At 42.9% G+C, this 19,682-nt stretch overlaps 1 protein-coding gene across 4 annotated transcripts in view; it reads right to left on the bottom strand.

The window, feature by feature from the left end:
* The window catches only part of LOC129696995 (protein FAM149A-like), a 93,685-nt gene that overhangs the window by 37,425 nt on the left and 36,578 nt on the right, over positions 1 to 19,682 (bottom strand). For all 4 annotated transcript variants that reach the window (XM_055635168.1, XM_055635176.1, XM_055635185.1 and 1 more), the window contains exons 4-7: positions 17,889 to 18,031; positions 16,364 to 16,489; positions 14,580 to 14,750; positions 3,168 to 3,364 (exon numbers count right to left, since the gene is read on the bottom strand). In XM_055635168.1, the coding sequence (XP_055491143.1) occupies positions 3,168 to 3,364; positions 14,580 to 14,750; positions 16,364 to 16,489; positions 17,889 to 18,031 (637 nt within the window). The remainder of the gene's footprint in view (positions 1 to 3,167; positions 3,365 to 14,579; positions 14,751 to 16,363; positions 16,490 to 17,888; positions 18,032 to 19,682) is intronic.

Below are 19,682 nucleotides of genomic sequence, written 5' to 3'. Positions count from 1 at the left end.
GTCACCTCTGCGGGCCGCCCTCGGTGAACGTCTAGTCTCCCTGTCCCTGGGATAGTAGGGGGCGATCAAACAGCACAATACCCCCCCTCCCCCTCCAACTCCAGAGGAATCCGCTCCCCGATGGGCCGCTACGGCGACAAGTGGCAGTTCGCCCACAGCCCGAGCTGCGCGACCCCAAGAACAAGACGTTCCTTGCACACCATCAGCTTCTGCCCATACGGGGAGCGTGTTCCACTGGAGTTGGAACGGGGCTGGGCTGGAGTTGCTGATCTGGGATCTCCGTGCTTGCAGTGGGCCTGGGGGTCGGTGTCCCGATGAGGGGGCGCAGCTCGGGGAACGGCTTCTGGTGGTCCTGACGTCTCCGGCCAGTTTGCAGTTTTCCTCTGGAGTTTGAACGGGGCTGGGCTGCTGCTGGCTGTGAGTCTCTGGGATCTCCGTGCTTGCGGTGGGCCTGGGGGTCGGTGTCCCGTTGGTCCTGACGTCTCCGGTGACTGGCACTGTGCTGCTAGCAACGCCGACGTGAAGACAGTGTAAAGCCCCCACGCCGGTGCAATGAGCGGGGAGCTGGAGAGGGGAGGGAAGGGGGTCACATACATGGCCGGGAAGCACAGGGGTGTAGGTGGGGTGAAACTGAAGGGAGCGACAATCTGCTGCTGCCTGCACGCTGAGTTAAAAAGTTCCCACGCAAGACTCACGATACACTGTGTATCGTGAGTCTACCGTGGGAACTTTTTAACTCAGCGGGCAGGTAGCAGCATATTGTAAATTATTAACCCTCCCGCGCAATATACCCTCACCTTCTCTTTTATGAATGGGGATTTAGTTCCCCTTTCTTCAAGGACCGACCGGAGGTTCCGCTGTCACCTCTGCGGGCCGCCCTCGGTGAACGTTTTCAAGGACCTTTCTTCATTGACCGAAAAAAATGTCCGCTATTCGAGGTTTTCGTTATTTGGATCTTCGGATAAAAGGTTGTGCACCTGTAGCTCTTTATAAAGAGGCCTTATAAATTCCAGGCAAGCATATATCCCTCAAGTATACAGGCCTTAATCTCTGATTGTCTGGGCAGGCCAGAATCTGTGCATCCAATAGTATCGGTAACTGAAGGACTCACAGGATGAGGACGATATCATGTGTCTGTCTTTGCTAACGTTGGTTAATGGAAGAACTTTCACCCGCAAACATTCCCCACATAAACTACCAATATACTCAAGTTGTTGCTCGCTGGAATAACAGGTACTACTTTGCAATTGCACTGGGAAGACTGGTGCCATTTCCAAGAACATTTAATTCCTTACATATACTTCACCGTGCCTATCCAGCCAATCAGTTGCAATTTCCCAGCCATTTACTTAAATTGTGAATTTGAAATGTTGCACTAATAAGGGTTACGTAGTTTCCTGTTCGCTAAATGTTCATAAATTGCACTGTGGTAAAACAATTCAGGAGGTTGAGGGGTGATCTCACAAGGGTGTATATGATCATGAGGGGAATAGATAGGGTGAATGTGCAGAGTAGGGGAATCTCGAACCAGAGGACATAGTTTTAAGGTTAGTGGGGAAAGATTTAATACAAATCTGAGAAGTAACTTTTTCACACAGAGGGTGATGGGTATATGGATTGAGCTGCCAGAGGAGGTAGTTGAGGTGGGTACTATAACAACATTTCAAATACATTTGGACATATTTGGATAGGAAAGGTTTAATGGGATGAGAGCCAAATAAGCAGGAGGGATTAGTGTAGATGAATGAATGACCTCATATTTTAATACAATTATTCCACAACCATAAAACTACATGGCTTGTGTTTCTTTTTTCTGATGAACACTCAGCAGCAAACCATCAGCATGTCTCTGGCCGAGGTGAGGAATTACCCTGTGTGATTATTTAGGAACAAGTCTCGTTGTATTTTATCAATTTACAATACAACTTCAGGCAGAATGGTGCCTGCCCACAGTATGTTATTCTAGTAACACTGAAACCAATATAAGAAAGATCCAAATAGTTACAACCCAATTTATCTGATCTACACATTTGGGCCCCTTGAGGTCCAAACTATAATTAGGACCTCCAATTATGATAATTAACTGGCGGAAGAACTGGGCCAGAAATTGCCATTATCTGTGAACGAACATGACCTTGTCTCTTCCCAATGAATTCTCATGAACATTTTCCCAGCGAGTTCCGACCACTCAGAAAATGAAAATGTAGCATTCTTGAGAAAGCCTATGAAACTTGTCTGAATAAGCCATTGTCCTGGCTTGTTTTAAACATTTAACAGCTTGAAATACTGCAAACAAACATTAAGGAATCAAGGGATATGTGGGAAAAAGCAGGAACGGGGTACTGATTTTACATGATCAGCTATGATCATATTGAATGGCGGTGCTGGCTCGAAGGGTCGAATGGCTTCCTCCTGCACCTATTTTTCTATGTTTCTAAAGTCTGAACCAGAATAGTCGATTCAATATTGCATATCCAGAAAAAAAGGAGGTTAAAGTTGAGATAAAGAAAAAGAAAGAATAATAGAATAAAATGTAACTCGTGTTGTCTCTGACAACAAATACGATTTCATGGCTGTTGAAGATAGCTTTCAATGCCAGATATTATTTAGCATAGGTAAGGATCATGCCAATTAGCAGACTACTTAAATGGAGAGGAGCTTAGCCTTCTATGGTTAGTTTGGTCTACAATTTAACACAGATTAATTGCAATGAAAATATTTGAGTGGAGAGAATGATGGCAAAATGCCATTTAGATCCACCTTATTTCAGAGAAGAAAAATGCATCTTTTTTCAGAGCAGTATGTCCAGGAAAACAAAAATGAATAAATATGAATCAATAATGGCTGAATTATCAGTAAGTCATGATTATGAACATTGGTAATTCTGTATTTAATTCATAATGATGGATTTATATAGCTCCATTTTGAATTGGCTGTATAACGTTAAATCAAAAGAATGCTCCAAAGAAAAACACCATTGAATTGTCTAACCTTTGGCTAGGACATCTGGTATTGCCAATAAAGATCCCAACTGGCTGTAATTACTAATGGAACTGTACATTTTAAAACGCACATGGATTAAAAAAATGACTTTAAGCTGTAAACTTCCGAAAATTAATTCAGTATAACATTCTAAGCAGTTAAAAAGTTTATTTGACCTCTCGTACCTGAAATGTTGTTTTGCCAGTGTTTCCTGATCAGCTCTTCCAATACATCAATCACATCTCGCCAGATATCATTAAATATCTCTGCAGATACAGCATCTTTAATGCAGGCATTGGGAGAAATGGGAGGAATGCCCCGTTTATTTCTCCTCAGAGCAACTTGATCTTTCTTTTGTTCTAAACTCTCATCTTCGCTAATACTGTAAGTGAAGCACAATGATATTTACATGCCTAATGATGCCATTCTTCATAAACAGGTACTCAGTACTACAATTTACTGAGCTTATTATGCAATTTAAATAGAAAATAGACCCTTTTCTGTTGCTAGTATTTTATATAATCTTAGTGAATTAACTTAAAATTAGTCGTTTAAGCTGTTTGAGAGGCTCCTTAAACTGATTGTTCCAGATAACTCTTCTGTTTCAAACATTATGGTGACATTTTATGCAGTGATTTTCATAACTCTTGTAAACTTCTTTTCATTCCCATTTTCTTTCGCTGTTAGTTTTCATTTTGTCACATTTCAGTGCTCCTTGCATCTTTTCCCGTCACTGGGATCTGTGATGTTTTTGCCTTTGTGAATGGTTTTATTATCATTCAAATGTTCCCTATTTTTCATGACTAATTTTGGCCAGTACAACTCTTGACCCTCATCAAGTACAAACTGATTCTGCACCACATTAAATGCTTTTTGATCACCCATAACTTTCTCTGGCCAATTTGCTCAGCACAATCTGGGCAAATAGCGTTTAGATGTAGGCTTTTAGTTGGGTACATGGATATGGAGGGAGTGAAGAGGTATGGATCATATACAGACCAATTAGCTGTTTTTGGCATCGCATTCAGTACTAACATTGTGGGCCAAAGGGGCTGTTCCTGTTCTAATATCACTGTATTTAAATCTTTGTTACTAACTTTAAATGTTTAGTAGTTGTTTCACATTTTCCCTTTCAACTACACATTAAACTTGATGGGCTGAATGTTGGAGCCCCAAAGCTCAAATGGCCACCTGTAGTCCTAGCCGGATGATCCACTGGCTCTCTACATCTCTGCATCTGAACATTGGCAAAGTCTCAGACCATTGTTCCCACCCAAAAACCATCCCTTGCACTCTTTGGCAGGAAGTAAACATGACATGGAGCTTTGTAAACCTCCATTTAAATATTTCTAATAAACCACCATCAACTACTCTAGGACATAACTCCAGAGATTCACTACCCTCAAGAGATATTTTAATGTACCTTGGTTTTAGATGACCAGCCCCTTATCTCAAAACTATGTCCTCTTGTTTGGGACTCTCCCGGAAATAGAAAATATCTCAACATCCTGTTATGTCTCCTTGGGATCTTACATGTTTCAATAGATCACCCCTCAATCTTCTGAACTCTAAAAGAATACAGAACCAACCACTCAGCATCTTTTATGAGGACAATCTTCTCATTCCAGCAATGGCCAGGTGAATCTCATGTAGACTGCCTCCAACTCTACTGTGTCCTTTCTTTAGGCAAGGAGGCCAAACCTGTGTGCAGTACTCCAGGTCTGGTATTATTAACGCCGTACAAATGTAACAACATTTCCCCACTTCTTAAACCCAAACAATGTGTCATTTGTCATCTTCAATAGTTGCTGCAACTGTCTACTAACTCTTTGTGAATCATGCACAAGGACACCTAGTCCGTCTGCACTTCATTCATTTGCAGTCTCCTGCCACTTAGATATCAGCTGCCTTTTGATCCCTCTCACTCACACATCCCCACATAAAATGCCATTTGCTACATTTTTGCCCTCTCACTCAAATCTACCTATACCTCTTTGCAGAGTCACAATATCATATTGCAGCAAGCAGCAAGCTTAGATACCTTACACTCTGCCCCTCTTCCAATTCATAAATATAAATAGTAAATAAAAGTGGGACAAGTACTGATCCCAAAAGCAAACCATTAAAAATTATTTTCAAATGATTGAAATGCATTAACAAGAGAGAGAGTTAGGTTTAGCTCTTAGGGCTAAAGGAATCAGGGGATATGGGGAAAAAGCAGGAACGGGGTACTGATTTTAGATGATCAGCAGTGCTGGCTCGAAGTGCCGAATGGCGTACTCCTGCACCTATTTTTCTATGTTTTCTGTTTAAAATTAAGCAACATAATTAAAATGTTATTCCCTTTTGTCTCGGCCTAATTTAAATGAATGTATTCTCATATCCTGAAGCAAAGCTGACGACGGCAAGATCTGAGAAATAATTCCTTAATGGATTGCTGGGGATTTCCAGCAAAGTCCACACGTTTTTTGACTCCTAGGGCCCATCCTGTAGAATCATTTATGCAGTGACATATTCAGCATTTGATCAGCTCCCGAGTACAAATCCAGGGCATACTTCAATGTGAATGGCTCAATGCCCAGTAATTCTGCCACAGTCAACACAGACTGTCACTGTTGGATAAATATCCACACACCCATTTAGATCGTAACTAAATTTGTCTACATTTTTACTTAGGTAACTTGAGGGATAGTGTGTACTCACTCAGGAAAAAAAATAGTAAGGGAACAGAATATTCCAATTTATCCTGCTAAATGCCATCACCTGTTATGAAGTACAGGTGCACAACCTTTTATCCGACGATCCAAATAACGAAAACCTCCGAATAGCGACATTTTTTCGGTCCTTGAAGAAAGGTCCTTGAAAACGTTCACCGAGGGCGGCCCGCAGAGGTGACAGCGGAACCTCCGGTCGGTCCTCGAAGAAAGGGGAACTAAATCCCCATTCATAAAAGAGAAGGTGAGGGTATATTGCGCGGGAGGGTTAATAATTGACAATATGCTGCTACCTGCCAGCTGAGTTAAAAAAGTTCCCACGGTAGACTCACAATACACAGTGTATCGTGAGTCTTGCGTGGGAACTTTTTAACAGCGTGCAGGCAGCAGTAGATTGTCGCTCCCTTCAGTTTCACCCCACCTACACCCCTCTGCTTCCCGGCCATGTGTGTGACCCCTTCCCTCCCCTCTCCAGCTCCCCGCTCATTGCACCGGCACGGGGGCTTTGTACTGTCTTCACGTCGCGATGCTAGCAGCACAGTGCCAGTCACCGGAGACGTCAGGACCAACGGAACACCGACCCCCAGGCCCACTGCAAGCACGGAGATCCCAGATCAGCAACTCCAGCCCAGCCCCGTTCCAACTCCAGAAGAACACGCTCCCCGTATGGGCAGAAGCTGATGGTGTGCAAGAATAACGTCTTGTTCTTGGGGTGGCGCAGCTCGGGCTGTGGGCGAACTGCCACTTGTCGCCATAGCGGCCCATCGGGGAGCGGATTCCTCTGGAGTTGGAGGGGGAGGGGGTATTGTGCTGTTTGATCGCCCCCTACTATTCCAGGGACAGGGAGACAGGACGTTCACCGAGGGCGGCCCGCAGAGGTGACAGCGGAACCTCCGGTCGGTCCTGGAAGAAAGGGGAACTAAATCCCCATCCATAAAAGAGAAGGTGAGGGTATATTGCGCGGGAGGGTTAATAATTGACAATATGCTGCTGCCTGCCAGCTGAGTTAAAAATTTTCCCACGGTAGACACGATACACAGTGCAGGCAGCAGCAGATTGTTGCTCCCTTCAGTTTCACCCCACCTACACCCCTCTGCTTCCCGGCCATGTGTGTGACCCCATCTCTCCCCTCTCCAGCTCCCCGCTCATTGCACCGGCGCGGGGGCTTTGCACTGTCTTCAAGTCGGCGATGGCTGCAGGTCAGTGCAGTCACCGGAGACGTCAGGACCAATTGAACGTCGACCACCAGGCCCACCGCAAGCACGGAGAACCCAGAGACCCACAGCCAACAGCAGCCCAGCCCAGCCCAGCCCCGCTCCAACTACAGAGGAACCTGGGTTGCGGATGACGGGGCGTCGTAGGGGCCCATCGGGGAGCGGGTTCCTGTTGGTCCTGACGTCTCCGGACACCTGCTATCCTCCGGGAACTGTACCGCCCTTGCAGGAGAGTGGGGTTGTTTGCAGTTGCAGAGGGAGGGGGCAAGGGCGGTACAGTTCCCAGTCTCAGCTCCAGTCCAGGGGGGTGGCCGGAGACGTCAGGACCAACGGGACAGCGACCCCCAGGCCCACTGCAAGCACGGAGATCCCAGAGACCCACAGCCAGCAGCAACTCCAGCCCAGCCCCGCTCCAACTCCAGAGGAACACGTAGGGGCAGAAGCTGATGGTGTGCAAGGTGTTCTTGGGGTGGCGCAGCTCGGGCTGTGGGCAAACTGCCACTTGTCGCCGTAGCGGCCCATCGGGGAGCGGATTCCTCTGGAGTTGGAGGGGGAGGGGGGTATTGTGCTGTTTGATCGCCCCCTGCTATCCCAGGGACAGGGAGACACAGCGGCTTTTTAGACTGGTGGGCAATCACTTCCAAAGTTCTGCCCACACAGTCAGTACACCTCTCCTACACTGCATTTCATACAAACATTTATTCTGCAAGAAAAAACGACATTGAAGACTCAAACTCGCGACCGAGTAACTGCCTGGATCAAGGCGCAAACTCGCGACCTTGCGGATATGAGCCGAACACTCTACCACTGAGCCAGCCATTAAAATCTACGCTAAAAAATTTCCATTCCGAAGACCGACAAATTCTGAATTACGAAAAGTGTCTGGTCCCAAGGCTTTCGGATAAAAGGTTGTGCACCTGTAAAACTAAAGTGGGCAGTGAAATATTGAAAAGTGTTACAACAACAAATTGAAGTTACAGTGCCCTCCATAATGTTTGGGACAAATACCATCATTTATTTATTTGTCTCTGTACTCCACACTTGGAGATTTGTAAGAGAAAAAAATCAAGTGGTTAAAGTGCATATTTCAGATTTTAAAAAAGGCCATTTATATACATTGTGGTTTCACCATGTAGAAATTACAGCAGTGTTTATACATAGTCCCCTCATTTCAGGGCACCATAATGTTTGGGACACATGGCTTCACAGGCGTTTGTAATTACTCAGGTGTGTTTAATTGCCTTAACGCAGGTATAAGCAAAGATACTAGAGCGAAGCAAGATTGGCCACTCGACGAAAAAGCCGTAATAGGTCATGGGTAATCTTTAGCTCCATTTCCATAACCGGCTTCCGTCTCCGCTCTAGTAGCTTTGCTTTGGTCATGGCGTCTTCATATTGCTATTATTTGATCAAATACCACACAAATCATCTTTTTTTTCCTCAGCTGCAGGTGATCATTTTGATATTCCTGCTTCGTCCTCCTAATTAACTTTGAACATACAAAATATTGCCATTAGGAAGGAGCTCCAGAAAATCCTGTCAGTCTGCAGAAGGGCCTCGACCCGAAATGTCATCTATTCCGCTCTATGATCTTTGCTTTCGTCCGTCTGTCCGTGTGTTCGCTCGCTCTTGGTGCCGGCGCTTCTCCCCAGACTCCGCCAAACAAACACACACACACACACATCATGTCCGGCAGATCGGTGTGGGCCGAGACCAGAAGCAGGGCGAAGGATGACATCAAACGGGTCATGGCAGCTATCGAAAAAGTCGACCCGAAATATCACCTATTCCTTTTCTCCAGAGATGCTGCCGGATCCGCTGAATTACTCCAACCTTTTGTGTCGGTCTTCGGTTTAAACCAGCATTTGCAGTTCCTCCCTGTACAAGGTTAGTGCCATTTTAACTTAACACATAACTGACATTGGAACAACAATGGCAGGTATTTCTAGGAATAAGGTGCAGGGTCAGTTCATTCCTATGGAATGATCCTAAGGAATGATTCTGAGGAAGAAAGATTCCAAGGGTTGTAAGGGACAGTATAAAAATAAAAGAAAAGAAGTACCACAATGTAGGCTAGCAAAGATGAGCGGGAAGCAAGAGGCTTGGGTAAACATAGAAACATAGAAAATAGGTGCAGGAGTAGACCATTCAGCCCTTCGAGCCTGCACCGCCATTCAATATGATCATGGCTGATCATCCAACTCAGTATCCTGTTCTTGCCTTCTCTCCATACCCCCTGATCCCTTTAGCCACAAGGGCCACATCTAACTCCCTCTTAAATATAGCCAATGAACTGGCCTCAACTACCTTCTACGGCAGAGAATTCCAGAGATTCACCACTCTCTGTGTGAATCTTAAAAAGCACCAGAAGATAACTAAAAAGACAATACGGGGAGAAAAGATGAGGTATGAAGGTAAGCTAGCCAAGAATATAAAGGAGGATAGTACAAGCTTCTTTAGGTATGTGAAGAGGAAAAAATTCGTTAATACCAAAGTTTGACCCTTCAAGACCGAAAAATATGAATTTATTATGGGGAACAAGGAAATGGCAGATGAGTTGAACAGGTACTTTGGATCCGTCTTCATTAGGGATGAAACAAACAATTTTCCTGATAGTAGTGGCCAGATGATCTGGGGTGACGGATGGTCTGCATCCCAGGCTACTTAAGGAAGTGGCTCTAGAAATCTGTGGATTCATTGGTGATAATTTTCCAATGTTCTATAGATAATTTTCCAATGTTCTATATGTCAGGATCAGTTCCTGTGGATTGGAGGGTAGCAAATGTTATCCCCCTTTTTAAGAAGGGTGGAGAGAGAAAATGGGGAATTATAGACCAGTTAGCCTGACATCGGTGGTGGGGAAGATGCTGGAGTCAATTATAAAAGATGAAATAGCCGCACATTTGGATTGCAGTAACAGGAGTCAGCATGGATTTACGAAGGGGAAATCATGCTTGACTAATCTTCTGGAATTTTTTGAGGATGCAACTAGGAAAATGGACAAGTGAGAGCCAGTTGATGTAGTGTACCTGGACTTTCAGAAAGCATCTGATAAGGTCCCACATATGAGATTAGTGGGCAAAATTAGGGCACATGGTATTGGGGGTAGAGTGCTGACGTGGATAGAAAATTGGTTGGCAGAAGGGAAACAAAGAGTAGGGATTAACAGATCCCTTTCAGAATGGCAGGCTGTGAATGGTGAGGTACCGCAAGGCTCGGTGCTGGGACCACAGCTATTTACAATATACATCAATGATTTGGATGAAAGGATTCAAAGTAACATTAGCAAATTTGCAGATGACACAAAAGTTGTGTGGCATTGTGAACTGAGGAGGATGCTATGAGAATGCAGGGTGACTTGGACAGGTTGGGGGAGTGGGCAAATGCATGGCAGAGAGGTTTAATGTGGATAAATGTGAGGTTATCCACTTTGGTTTCAAAAACAGGAAGGCAGATTACTATCTAAATGGCATCAAGTTGGGAAAAGGGGAAGTACAATGGGATCTGGGGGTCCTTGTACATCAGTCTATGAAAGTAAACATGCAGTTACAGCAGGCAGTGAAGAAAGTGAATGGCATGATGGCCTTTATAACAAGAGGAGTCGAGCATAGGAACAATGAGGTCCTTCTGCAGCTGTTCAGGGCCCTAGTGAGACCACACCTGGAGTATTGTGTGCAGTTTTGGTCCCCTAATTTGAGGAAGGACATTCTTGCTTTTGAGGAAGTGCAGAGTGGGTTTACAAAGTTAATTCCCGGGATGGCGGGACTGTCTTATGCTGAGAGAATGGAGTGGCTGCGCTTGCACACTCTGGAGTTTAGAAGGATGAGAGGCAAACTTATTGAAACAAGTCAAGTCAAGTCAAGTTTATTTGTCACATACACATACGAGATGTGCAGTGAAATGAAAGTGGCAATGCTCGCGGACTTTTGTGCAAAAGACAAACAACAAAACAACCAAACAAATTATAAACACAATCATAACACACATATTCTTTTTACATAATAAATAATGGAAGGAAAAACGTTCAGTAGAGTTAGTTCCTGGTGAGATAGGCGTTTACAGTCCGAATTGCCTCTGGGAAGAAATTGTTAAGGGTTTGGACACGCTAGAGGCAGGAAACATGTTCCCGATGTAGGGGGAGTCCAGAACTAAGGTCCACTGTTTAAGAATAAGGGGTAAGCCATTTAGAACGGAGATGAGGAAACACTTTTTCTCACAGAGAGTTGTGAGTCTGTGGAATTCTCTGCCTCAGAGGGCAGTAGAGGCCGGTTCTCTGGATACTTTCAAGAGAGAGCTAGATAGGGCTCTTAAAGATAGCGGAATCAGGGGATATGTGGAGAAGGCAGGAACGGGGTACTGATTGGGGATCATCACATTAAATGGCGATGCTGGTTCGAAGGGCCGAATGGCCTACTCCTGCACCTATTGTCTATTGTTTAAGTCGGGTCGGGTCAAAGATAGGGTCGGGTTTACTGAAATGGCGGAAGTTACGCCCCATTGCGTGCTACACGTCAGTCCATTGGATTTTGCAGGAGTGGTCTATCTTGCTCCACTCTAGTATCTTTGGGTACAAAAGAGCTCTAAGCACCGACTCTTTCCTCCAGTCTTCCCATCACCTTTGGAAACCTTGATTGCTGTTTATCAACATGAGGACCAAAGTTGTGCCAATGAAAGTCAAAGAAGCCATTATGAGATGGAGAAACAAGAATAAAACTGTTAGAGACATCAGCCAAACCTTAGGCTTACCAAAATCAACTGCTTGGAACATCATTAAGAAGAAAGAGAGCACTGGTGAGCTTGCTAATCGCAAAGGGACTGGCAGGCCAAGGAAGACCTCCACAGCTGATGACAGAAGAATTCTCTCTATAATAAAGAAAAGTCCCCAAACACTTGTATGACAGATCAGAAACACTCTTCAGGAGTCAGGTGTGGATTTGTCAATGACCACTGTCCACAGAAGACTTCATGGACAGAAACACAGAGGCTACACTGCAAGATGCAAACCACTGATTAGCTGCAAAAATAGGATGGCCGGGTTACAGTTCGCCAAGAAGTACTTAAAAGAGCAACCACAGTTCTGGGAAAAGGTCTTGTGAACAGATGAGACAAAGATTAACATTTCAAAGTGATGGCAAGAGCAAAGTATGAAGGAGAGAAGGAACTGCCCAAGATCCAAAGCTTACCACCTCATCTGTGAAACATGGTGGTGGGGGTGTTATGGCCTGGGCATGTATGGCTGCTGAAGGTACTGGCTCACTTATCTTCATTGATGATACAACTGCTGAAGGTAGTAGCATAATGAATTCTGAAGTATATGGGCACATCCTATCTGCTTAAGTTCAAACAAATGCCTCAAAGCTTATTGGCCGGCAGTTCATTTTTGCAGCAAGACAATGATCCCAAGCATACTGCTAAAGCAACAAAGGAGGTTTTCAAAGCTATAAAATGGTCAATTCTTGAGTCGCCAAGTCAATCATCCGATCAGAACCCAATTGAGCATGCCTTGTATATGGTGAAGAGAAAACTGAAGGGGACTAGCCCCCAAAACAAGCTAAAGATGGCTGCAATACTGGCCTGGCAGAGCATCTCCAGAGAAGACACCCAGCAACTGGTGATGTCCATGAATCGCAGACTTCAAGCAGTCATTGCATACAAAGGATATGCAACAAAATACTAAACGTGAATTACTTTCATTTACATGACATTGCTGTGTCCCAAACATTAATGGGGGGGGGGGGGGGGGGGGGGGGGGGGGGGGGGTGACTATGTATAAACGCTGCTGTACTATCTGCATGGTGAAACCAAAATGTATAAAAATGGCCTTTATTAAAATCTGACAATGTGCACCTTAACCACATGTGATTTGTTTCTATTACAAATCTCAAATAGTGGAGTACAGAGGCAAATAAATATATGATGGGTCTTTGTCCCAAACATTATGGAGGGCACTGTACCTGTAACACAAGGAATACAGTTCTTGTTGAATGGTTACACTTGGTTCTTTGTACCATTATACATTTAAAAACATAAACACAATAAAATGGTATGGGTCTATTTATTTCTCAGAAAGAAAATGCTGATTAAATTTGTTGTTTAAAAATGCTTTCAAATTTTGTTTATATTGAATGCAATTTAATTAAAAAGTTGGTGATCCAATCTGAAGGTAATAAAAACAACTCAAGGTCGACAATGAGGAATCCTTGCACACTCCACTTAGGCTGTCTGCAATTGCTTAATTTGGATTCTGGAATAAATGTTATAGAAAAGTTACCTTCAAAGTCATATTCCAATTTCTAACTTCTAATGATGCGCTCATTTACATTTGCTCATTATTACATTTTGTTGTTCCCAAATTCGTTTCTTAATTACATTTTATCTCAGATCTGTACCTTACATTGAATTTATTTTCAGATTGCAAATGAATGCTGCAGAGATGCAATGTGTATTTTCTATAGGGGAGTATTGTGCACTAGTGAGTGATGTAATGCAATAAATGTAAATACTACACTTCTGCCTACAGCAAAATAGATTCATTTTCATTCTTGCAATAATACAGCACAGAATTTCTATATGGACAAGGTGAACACCCAGCAGAAAGTACTTACGTTTTTCTGCACAATTCAAATTAGTGTTCCATGTTATTGGGACTTGTCACCAATTTAATTAATGGTATTTGATGTTGATGTTAATGATGTTTATGTTAAATTTTTATTGTGTTTTTGTGTGTGTTCTTTATAATTGTACCGCTGCTGACATATTTGTTTTACTTGCACTTATGTGCAATGTGACAAATAAACCGTATTGTATTGTATTGGTATGCATGAAAAAGTAATTGTGGCTTATCCCCCAGGTGAAGCTCAGGATTTAAGGAATTGTAGTGAAACGACAATTGCAGTTTTGAAGAGAGCAGCCGATTTAAGATTCAGATTCAGATTTAACAACCTGCATTTACAACGAAATGCATTTACAACCTTCCCATGACATTCAAAAGCACTATCGCTACTGAAATCCCCATTAGGAAGTCACATTTGCCAGAAATTTAACTGGACCAGCACATAATAATGTGGCAACAGAACAAAGCAAAGTTGGGTGAGCTGAGGCAAGTGGCTTGGATCCTCACATACCAAAACTTTTCCATCAGCAATAAGGCACATCGGAAATGCGATGGAACTCTATCCCTAGTAGGGCCCTCTCTATATTGCCAAAGGAAACTTTCCTGATACATTTGACGATTTACATCCCATCTATGTCCTTGGCACTATGACAGTTCCAGTCCATATTGACAATGTTAAAATCCCTTACTATGGCAACCTTGTTAGTTTTCCAGCTGCCTGCATTCTCCCTCATCCCATATCATCAATGGTTTGATTGCTTTGGCCAGAAATATGAAATGAAAGATTCAGCAGGTCAGGCGGCATCCATGCAAGACATACAACGTTTCTAAGGTCGATGGACTTTTATCAGAATGGGGAAAAGTTTGTGATGAAACTAATTTAAATTTGCAAGGATTGGCCTCTGCACATTCCTAAAAGCAGTAAAGCTATTGTTAGATAAACCATCAGTTTGTTTATCACTCCAATATTCTGATTATTTGTAAACCACACTGTGCACAACATGACACAGTACATGTGAATCCCTTGCTTGTATGTTTTATTACCCACCCACTTACCATTCTTTACTGTCGTATGCAAAATACTCCTCAATTTTACCATCCACATCATAAATCTCCTCTTCTAGGAATGAGAAAACAGAGCAATCCGAGTCAAGGGAACTCATTGTGGAGTTTGAGCTGTTGAAGGGAGAGTGCGTAGGAAGCAGACGTACTCCTGAGAGGCTAAGCCTGAAAAAGGAGGGGAAATATCTTCAATAGGAATTTATTCAATGCTTACGTCCAGAATTTTAATTTTAAACATGATTTCCATCCCTTCATCAAGAACCTTGCAACCACCATCTAGTCCTCCCAATACCAGACTTCTTCTCCTTGTCATGAGGTCCATACCATATCTCACCAAATGTCCAATCCCCTGACCCCATGGTATACACTCGTCACTATCCCTGCAGCCCTAGTCTTAATGTCCTGATGTACCATCCTCCTGCAAACATTCAATTCACCACAGCAGAGGGCCACTCACCCTCCCTTCTAAACATTCATAGGTTTTAATGACCCCCCCAATCTCAGGTCACAGTACACGTCAAATTGAGCCTATGGCTACAAAGCATTATAGCCACCAGTAGCTTGCAGCAGAGGACCAAGAACGTTCTTTAATTCTGAGGCTATGACCTCCAGTCCTAGACTCTCCCACTAGTGGAAACATCCTCTCCACATCCACTATCCAGGCCTTTCATTATTCTGTATGTTTCCATAAAGTCCCCCCCCCCCCAACATTCGTCGAAACTCTAGTGAGTACAGGCCCAATGCCAACAAACTCTCATCATATGTAGGTCAACCTATTCATTACTGGCATAATTCTTGTAAACCTCCTCTGGACCCTCTCCAGAGCCAGCACATCCTTCCTCAGGTATGGTGCCCAAAATTGTTCACAATACTTCAAATGTGGCCTGACCAGCTCCTTATAGAGCCTCAACATTACATCCCTGTTTTAATGTTGCTAACATTCAGCAGATCATTCAATATATGGGAGAACAAACACATCAGCTGTGATCAGAACTGGAAAAAAATCAAAGATGAACAATATTTTAAAAGAACTATCAGTTTGATTATCAAATCGATATCCGACCCAGAAAGGTACCCCATCCATGATCTCCTGAGTTACCCCAGCACCTTGTGTCGTTTTTTTGTAAACAATCTTCTGCAGAACCTTGCGTCCCTGTTTGAAAAGAACTATCAGAAAGAGAAGACAGACACAAAATGTTGGAGTAACTCAGCAGGACATGCAGCATCTCTGGATAAAAAGGATAGGTGGCGTTTCGGGTCGAGACCCTTCTTCAGACTATCAGAAAGAGAAACTGAACTTAAGAAAACAGGATAGCCATCCACACATACTGTTCAGTTATAGCTTCCAGTTATGGCAAATGCTCCACAACATGAATAATTTACCTTCTTCTCTCTCCTCACATGATTTATGACTACATTATTGTCTGAATTTGTTTCATTATTAACTGCAAAATATTTTAGCTTTTGACCTATCGTTGTGCAGTATGCTATTAATTAAAAAGCGTCAATGTATTTAAAATAAACAGCTTAGTTCCTATACAAAAACAATTGAAAAAGGAATGTCTTATCATAATCATCATCTCCACATATTATCCAAAGTAATTTCTAACATTTCAATTATTTTCAAAACAAATTCCAGCAAAATTTGGTGGCTGCAAATAATTTGCCAGGCAAAACTGAAAAGGAGTTTTGTGAAAATTGCACAAAAGATCAGTGACTGGTAAATTCATTCATTAATTAATTAGTCCATCTGTGAACATAATGATCTTGGAGCTTACTCTTTCACATCGCTGGTGCTTTCACAGGAACTAGGTAACGTCCTAGTTACCATGGAGCTGTTTCCTCTGCTCTGGAAATGCTGGAAACCTTCATCTTTTGGCAGCAAGAGTTGGGTTCCCAATATCCTGTACAGGGCACACAAAGAGATAGCAGGTCCAAATCTTACAGTTAGTTATATTCTTATTCATCCATGCTTCACTCGTAGGCCATTTTTTTCTACTAAAATTATTTCTTATATTTTCCCCCTTCCTCCTCTATGTTAAAAATTGCATAAGATCAAAAATGCAAGGACTCAAACATGGATATGTTAATATGGTGCCTTTGTTGTAGAGGGACATCCCAAGGCACTACCCTGGAGCATTTACAAACAAAAAATTGCCATTGGGCTCAGAGGTAGATCATTGGACTGAAAACCAAAACAGACAAAATAAATTTTAAACATAAGATCTCGGGAGCAAAATGATTGATCAGAAACAATGAATCCTTTGAAAAATTCAATCAAACTGGTCAGGCAGGATCTCTCCCAAATAAAGGTATATTGAATATCTTTGATTAATCCCGGGCCTTCCAAATGAAAATTAACCCTGTCCCCCAGAATATTTTCAAATAGTTGCTTCCCACTGGCTCACAGGTCTGTAAATACCTTTTTTATTCCTGTTCTCACTCAACATAGGTAGCACATTTGCAGCCTATAGATAGATGCCTGGCACCTCAACTATCGCCAGTAATTGTTTTTTTAATCAATGTCACGTCCCAGCTAAATCCTCTCATCAGGTCCTGGACAATGATCCACTTTTCACTTGCTGAAATACCTAATACCTGCTTTTAATAACATGTTCTTGAATGTCACCACCCATTTCCCCGAGTTATTATTCTGTAATGTTCTTCTCCTGATTTAATACAGATCATAGGTATTCATTTAACACCACACCTGTGTTTGCTGTTTCCTTGCACAGATTGCTATTTTTATCCCTAATCAGCTCTAATTTTCCTTGGTTACCTTCTTGTCGTTAATATTTCTGAGGATTTTCTTTAATCTAGATTGCCAGTGATACTTTGTGCCCCCTGTTTGACCTTTATGTTGGTCCTTTAAAAACCCACCGCCACCTCCTACAATCCACACACTTTCTATACTCCCAAAGATCCTTCATGCTCTATATCTGCCTCCTCATTTTTTCTTTATTGAGCCCTCAAAATTCCTTAAAATCCAAGTTTCATTCAGCCTTCTTGTACCTCAATGTACCTCAATGTCTCTGAACTCTCATTGTTTCACTTCAGAATGCATTTCACTTGTTGTACATAGTTAGTTGCAAGTACCTGCTTCCAGGTTACTTTTACAGGGTACCTTCTTATAATATTGAAATTCACCCTCCCAAAATTCATGGCCCTTGCATCATCGATTTAACGCTATTGGATGAACAAGGATGCAAATGTATCGGCTTTGTCAATTGGCACACAATCAGCGGGCATAGCCTTTAACTACTAGCTGAAAACACATGGCATTCTATTAGTCCGAGCACTCACCTAAGCTGGGGCGAACGTTCTGTCCATTCTCGACACTCAGTTTGAATGCTTTCAGTACAACTGCTCACCTTTCCCTCAAACAGCATCTCATCGATTTCCCAGAAAAGTTGATGCACTGTCTGCGTGTTTGCTTTGTCAAATTCCTAAAATTCCGCACGCAAATAAAATTACGTGTCAGTAATACTTTCCAAAAATACACAAACAATTTCTGACCAGATGAGAATGAGAACATGTGGGGATCTGAGTTATCTGAAGTGATACAACCTGAGCCAGTTCAGCTAAAACTTAAGAGTTCAGCTGCAGGACATAATAAAACATCAGATATGAGAAACCAAAATATGTACCTGACCTTTCACAACAAAAATTAACTGCCAGCTGAATATATTCAAGTCTGATTCAAGCCCCTCCAAATAATGGACATAGATTGTCAGTGCTAAAGCTGTGCTACAGACCCCAAGTGGCCCCAGGATACCGTCTCTGGGCGGCACGATGGCGCAGAGGTTGTGGCCTTACAACGGTTGCAGCGTCCGACGGTGCTGTCTGCGCTGAGTTTGTACGTTCTCCGCATGACCGCAAGGGTTTTCTCCAAGATCTTCGGTTTCCTCCCACATCTCCAAAGACGTACAGGTTTGTAGGTTAATTGGCTGGAATAAGTGTAAAATAGTTCCCAGAGTGTGTGTAGGATAATGTTAATGTGTGGAGATCACTGGTCCGTGCGGACTCGGTGGGCCTGTTTCCACGCTGTATCCGTAAAGTAAACTAAAACTAATCTTGTCCCAGGGCTGCCAGGAAAATTGGATAGGCAAGAGTATTTTTGGAGTTGGAAAATGGAAAGAACAACATGATCAAGAGGGAATAGGTAAATATGAGCCTTTGGTAGCAGAGGTTTATTATCATTGATTGGTGTTACATGTGTGCTCTACTATAGGCCAGCCCATGTACATAACATATAACCATATAACAATTACAGCACGGAAACAGGCCAACTCGGCCCTACAAGTCCGTGCCGAACAATTATTTTCCCTTAGTCCCACCTGCCTGCACTCATACCATAACCCTCCATTCCCTTCTCATCCATATGCCTATCCAATTTATTTTTAAATGATACCATCGAACCTGTCTCCACCACTTCCACTGGAAGCTCATTCCACACAGCTACCACTCTCTGAGTAAAGAAGTTCCCCCTCATGTTACCCCTAAACTTCTGTCCCTTAATTCTGAAGTCATGTCCTCTTGTTTGAATCTTCCCTATTATCAAAGGGAAAAGCTTGTCCACATCAACTTTGTCTATCCCTCTCATCATTTTAAAGACCTCTATCAAGTCCCCCCTTAACCTTCTGCGCTCCAGAGAATAAGGACCTAACTTATTCAACCTTTCTCTGTAACTTAGTTGTTGAAACCCAGGCAACATTCTAGTAAATCTCCTCTGTACTCTCTCTATTTTGTTGACATCCTTCCTATAATTGGGCGACCAAAATTGTACACCATACTCCAGATTTGGTCTCACCAATGCTTGTACAATTTTAACATTACATCCCAGCTTCTATACTCAATGCTCTGATTTATAAAGGCTAGCATACCAAAAGCTTTCTTTACCACCCTATCTATATGAGATTCCATCTTCAAGGAACTATGCACGGTTATTCCCAGATCCCTCTGTTCAACTGCATTCTTCAATTCCCTACCATTTATCATGTACGTCCTATTTTGATTTGTCCTGCCAAGGTGTAGCACCTCACATTTATCAGCATTAAACTCCATCTGCCATCTTTCAGCCCATTCTTCCAAATGGCC

Source organism: Leucoraja erinacea, chromosome 1, assembly GCF_028641065.1.
Source record: "Leucoraja erinacea ecotype New England chromosome 1, Leri_hhj_1, whole genome shotgun sequence".
Lineage (NCBI taxonomy): Eukaryota > Metazoa > Chordata > Chondrichthyes > Rajiformes > Rajidae > Leucoraja > Leucoraja erinaceus.
This window is presented reverse-complemented; position numbering and strand designations above follow the sequence as displayed.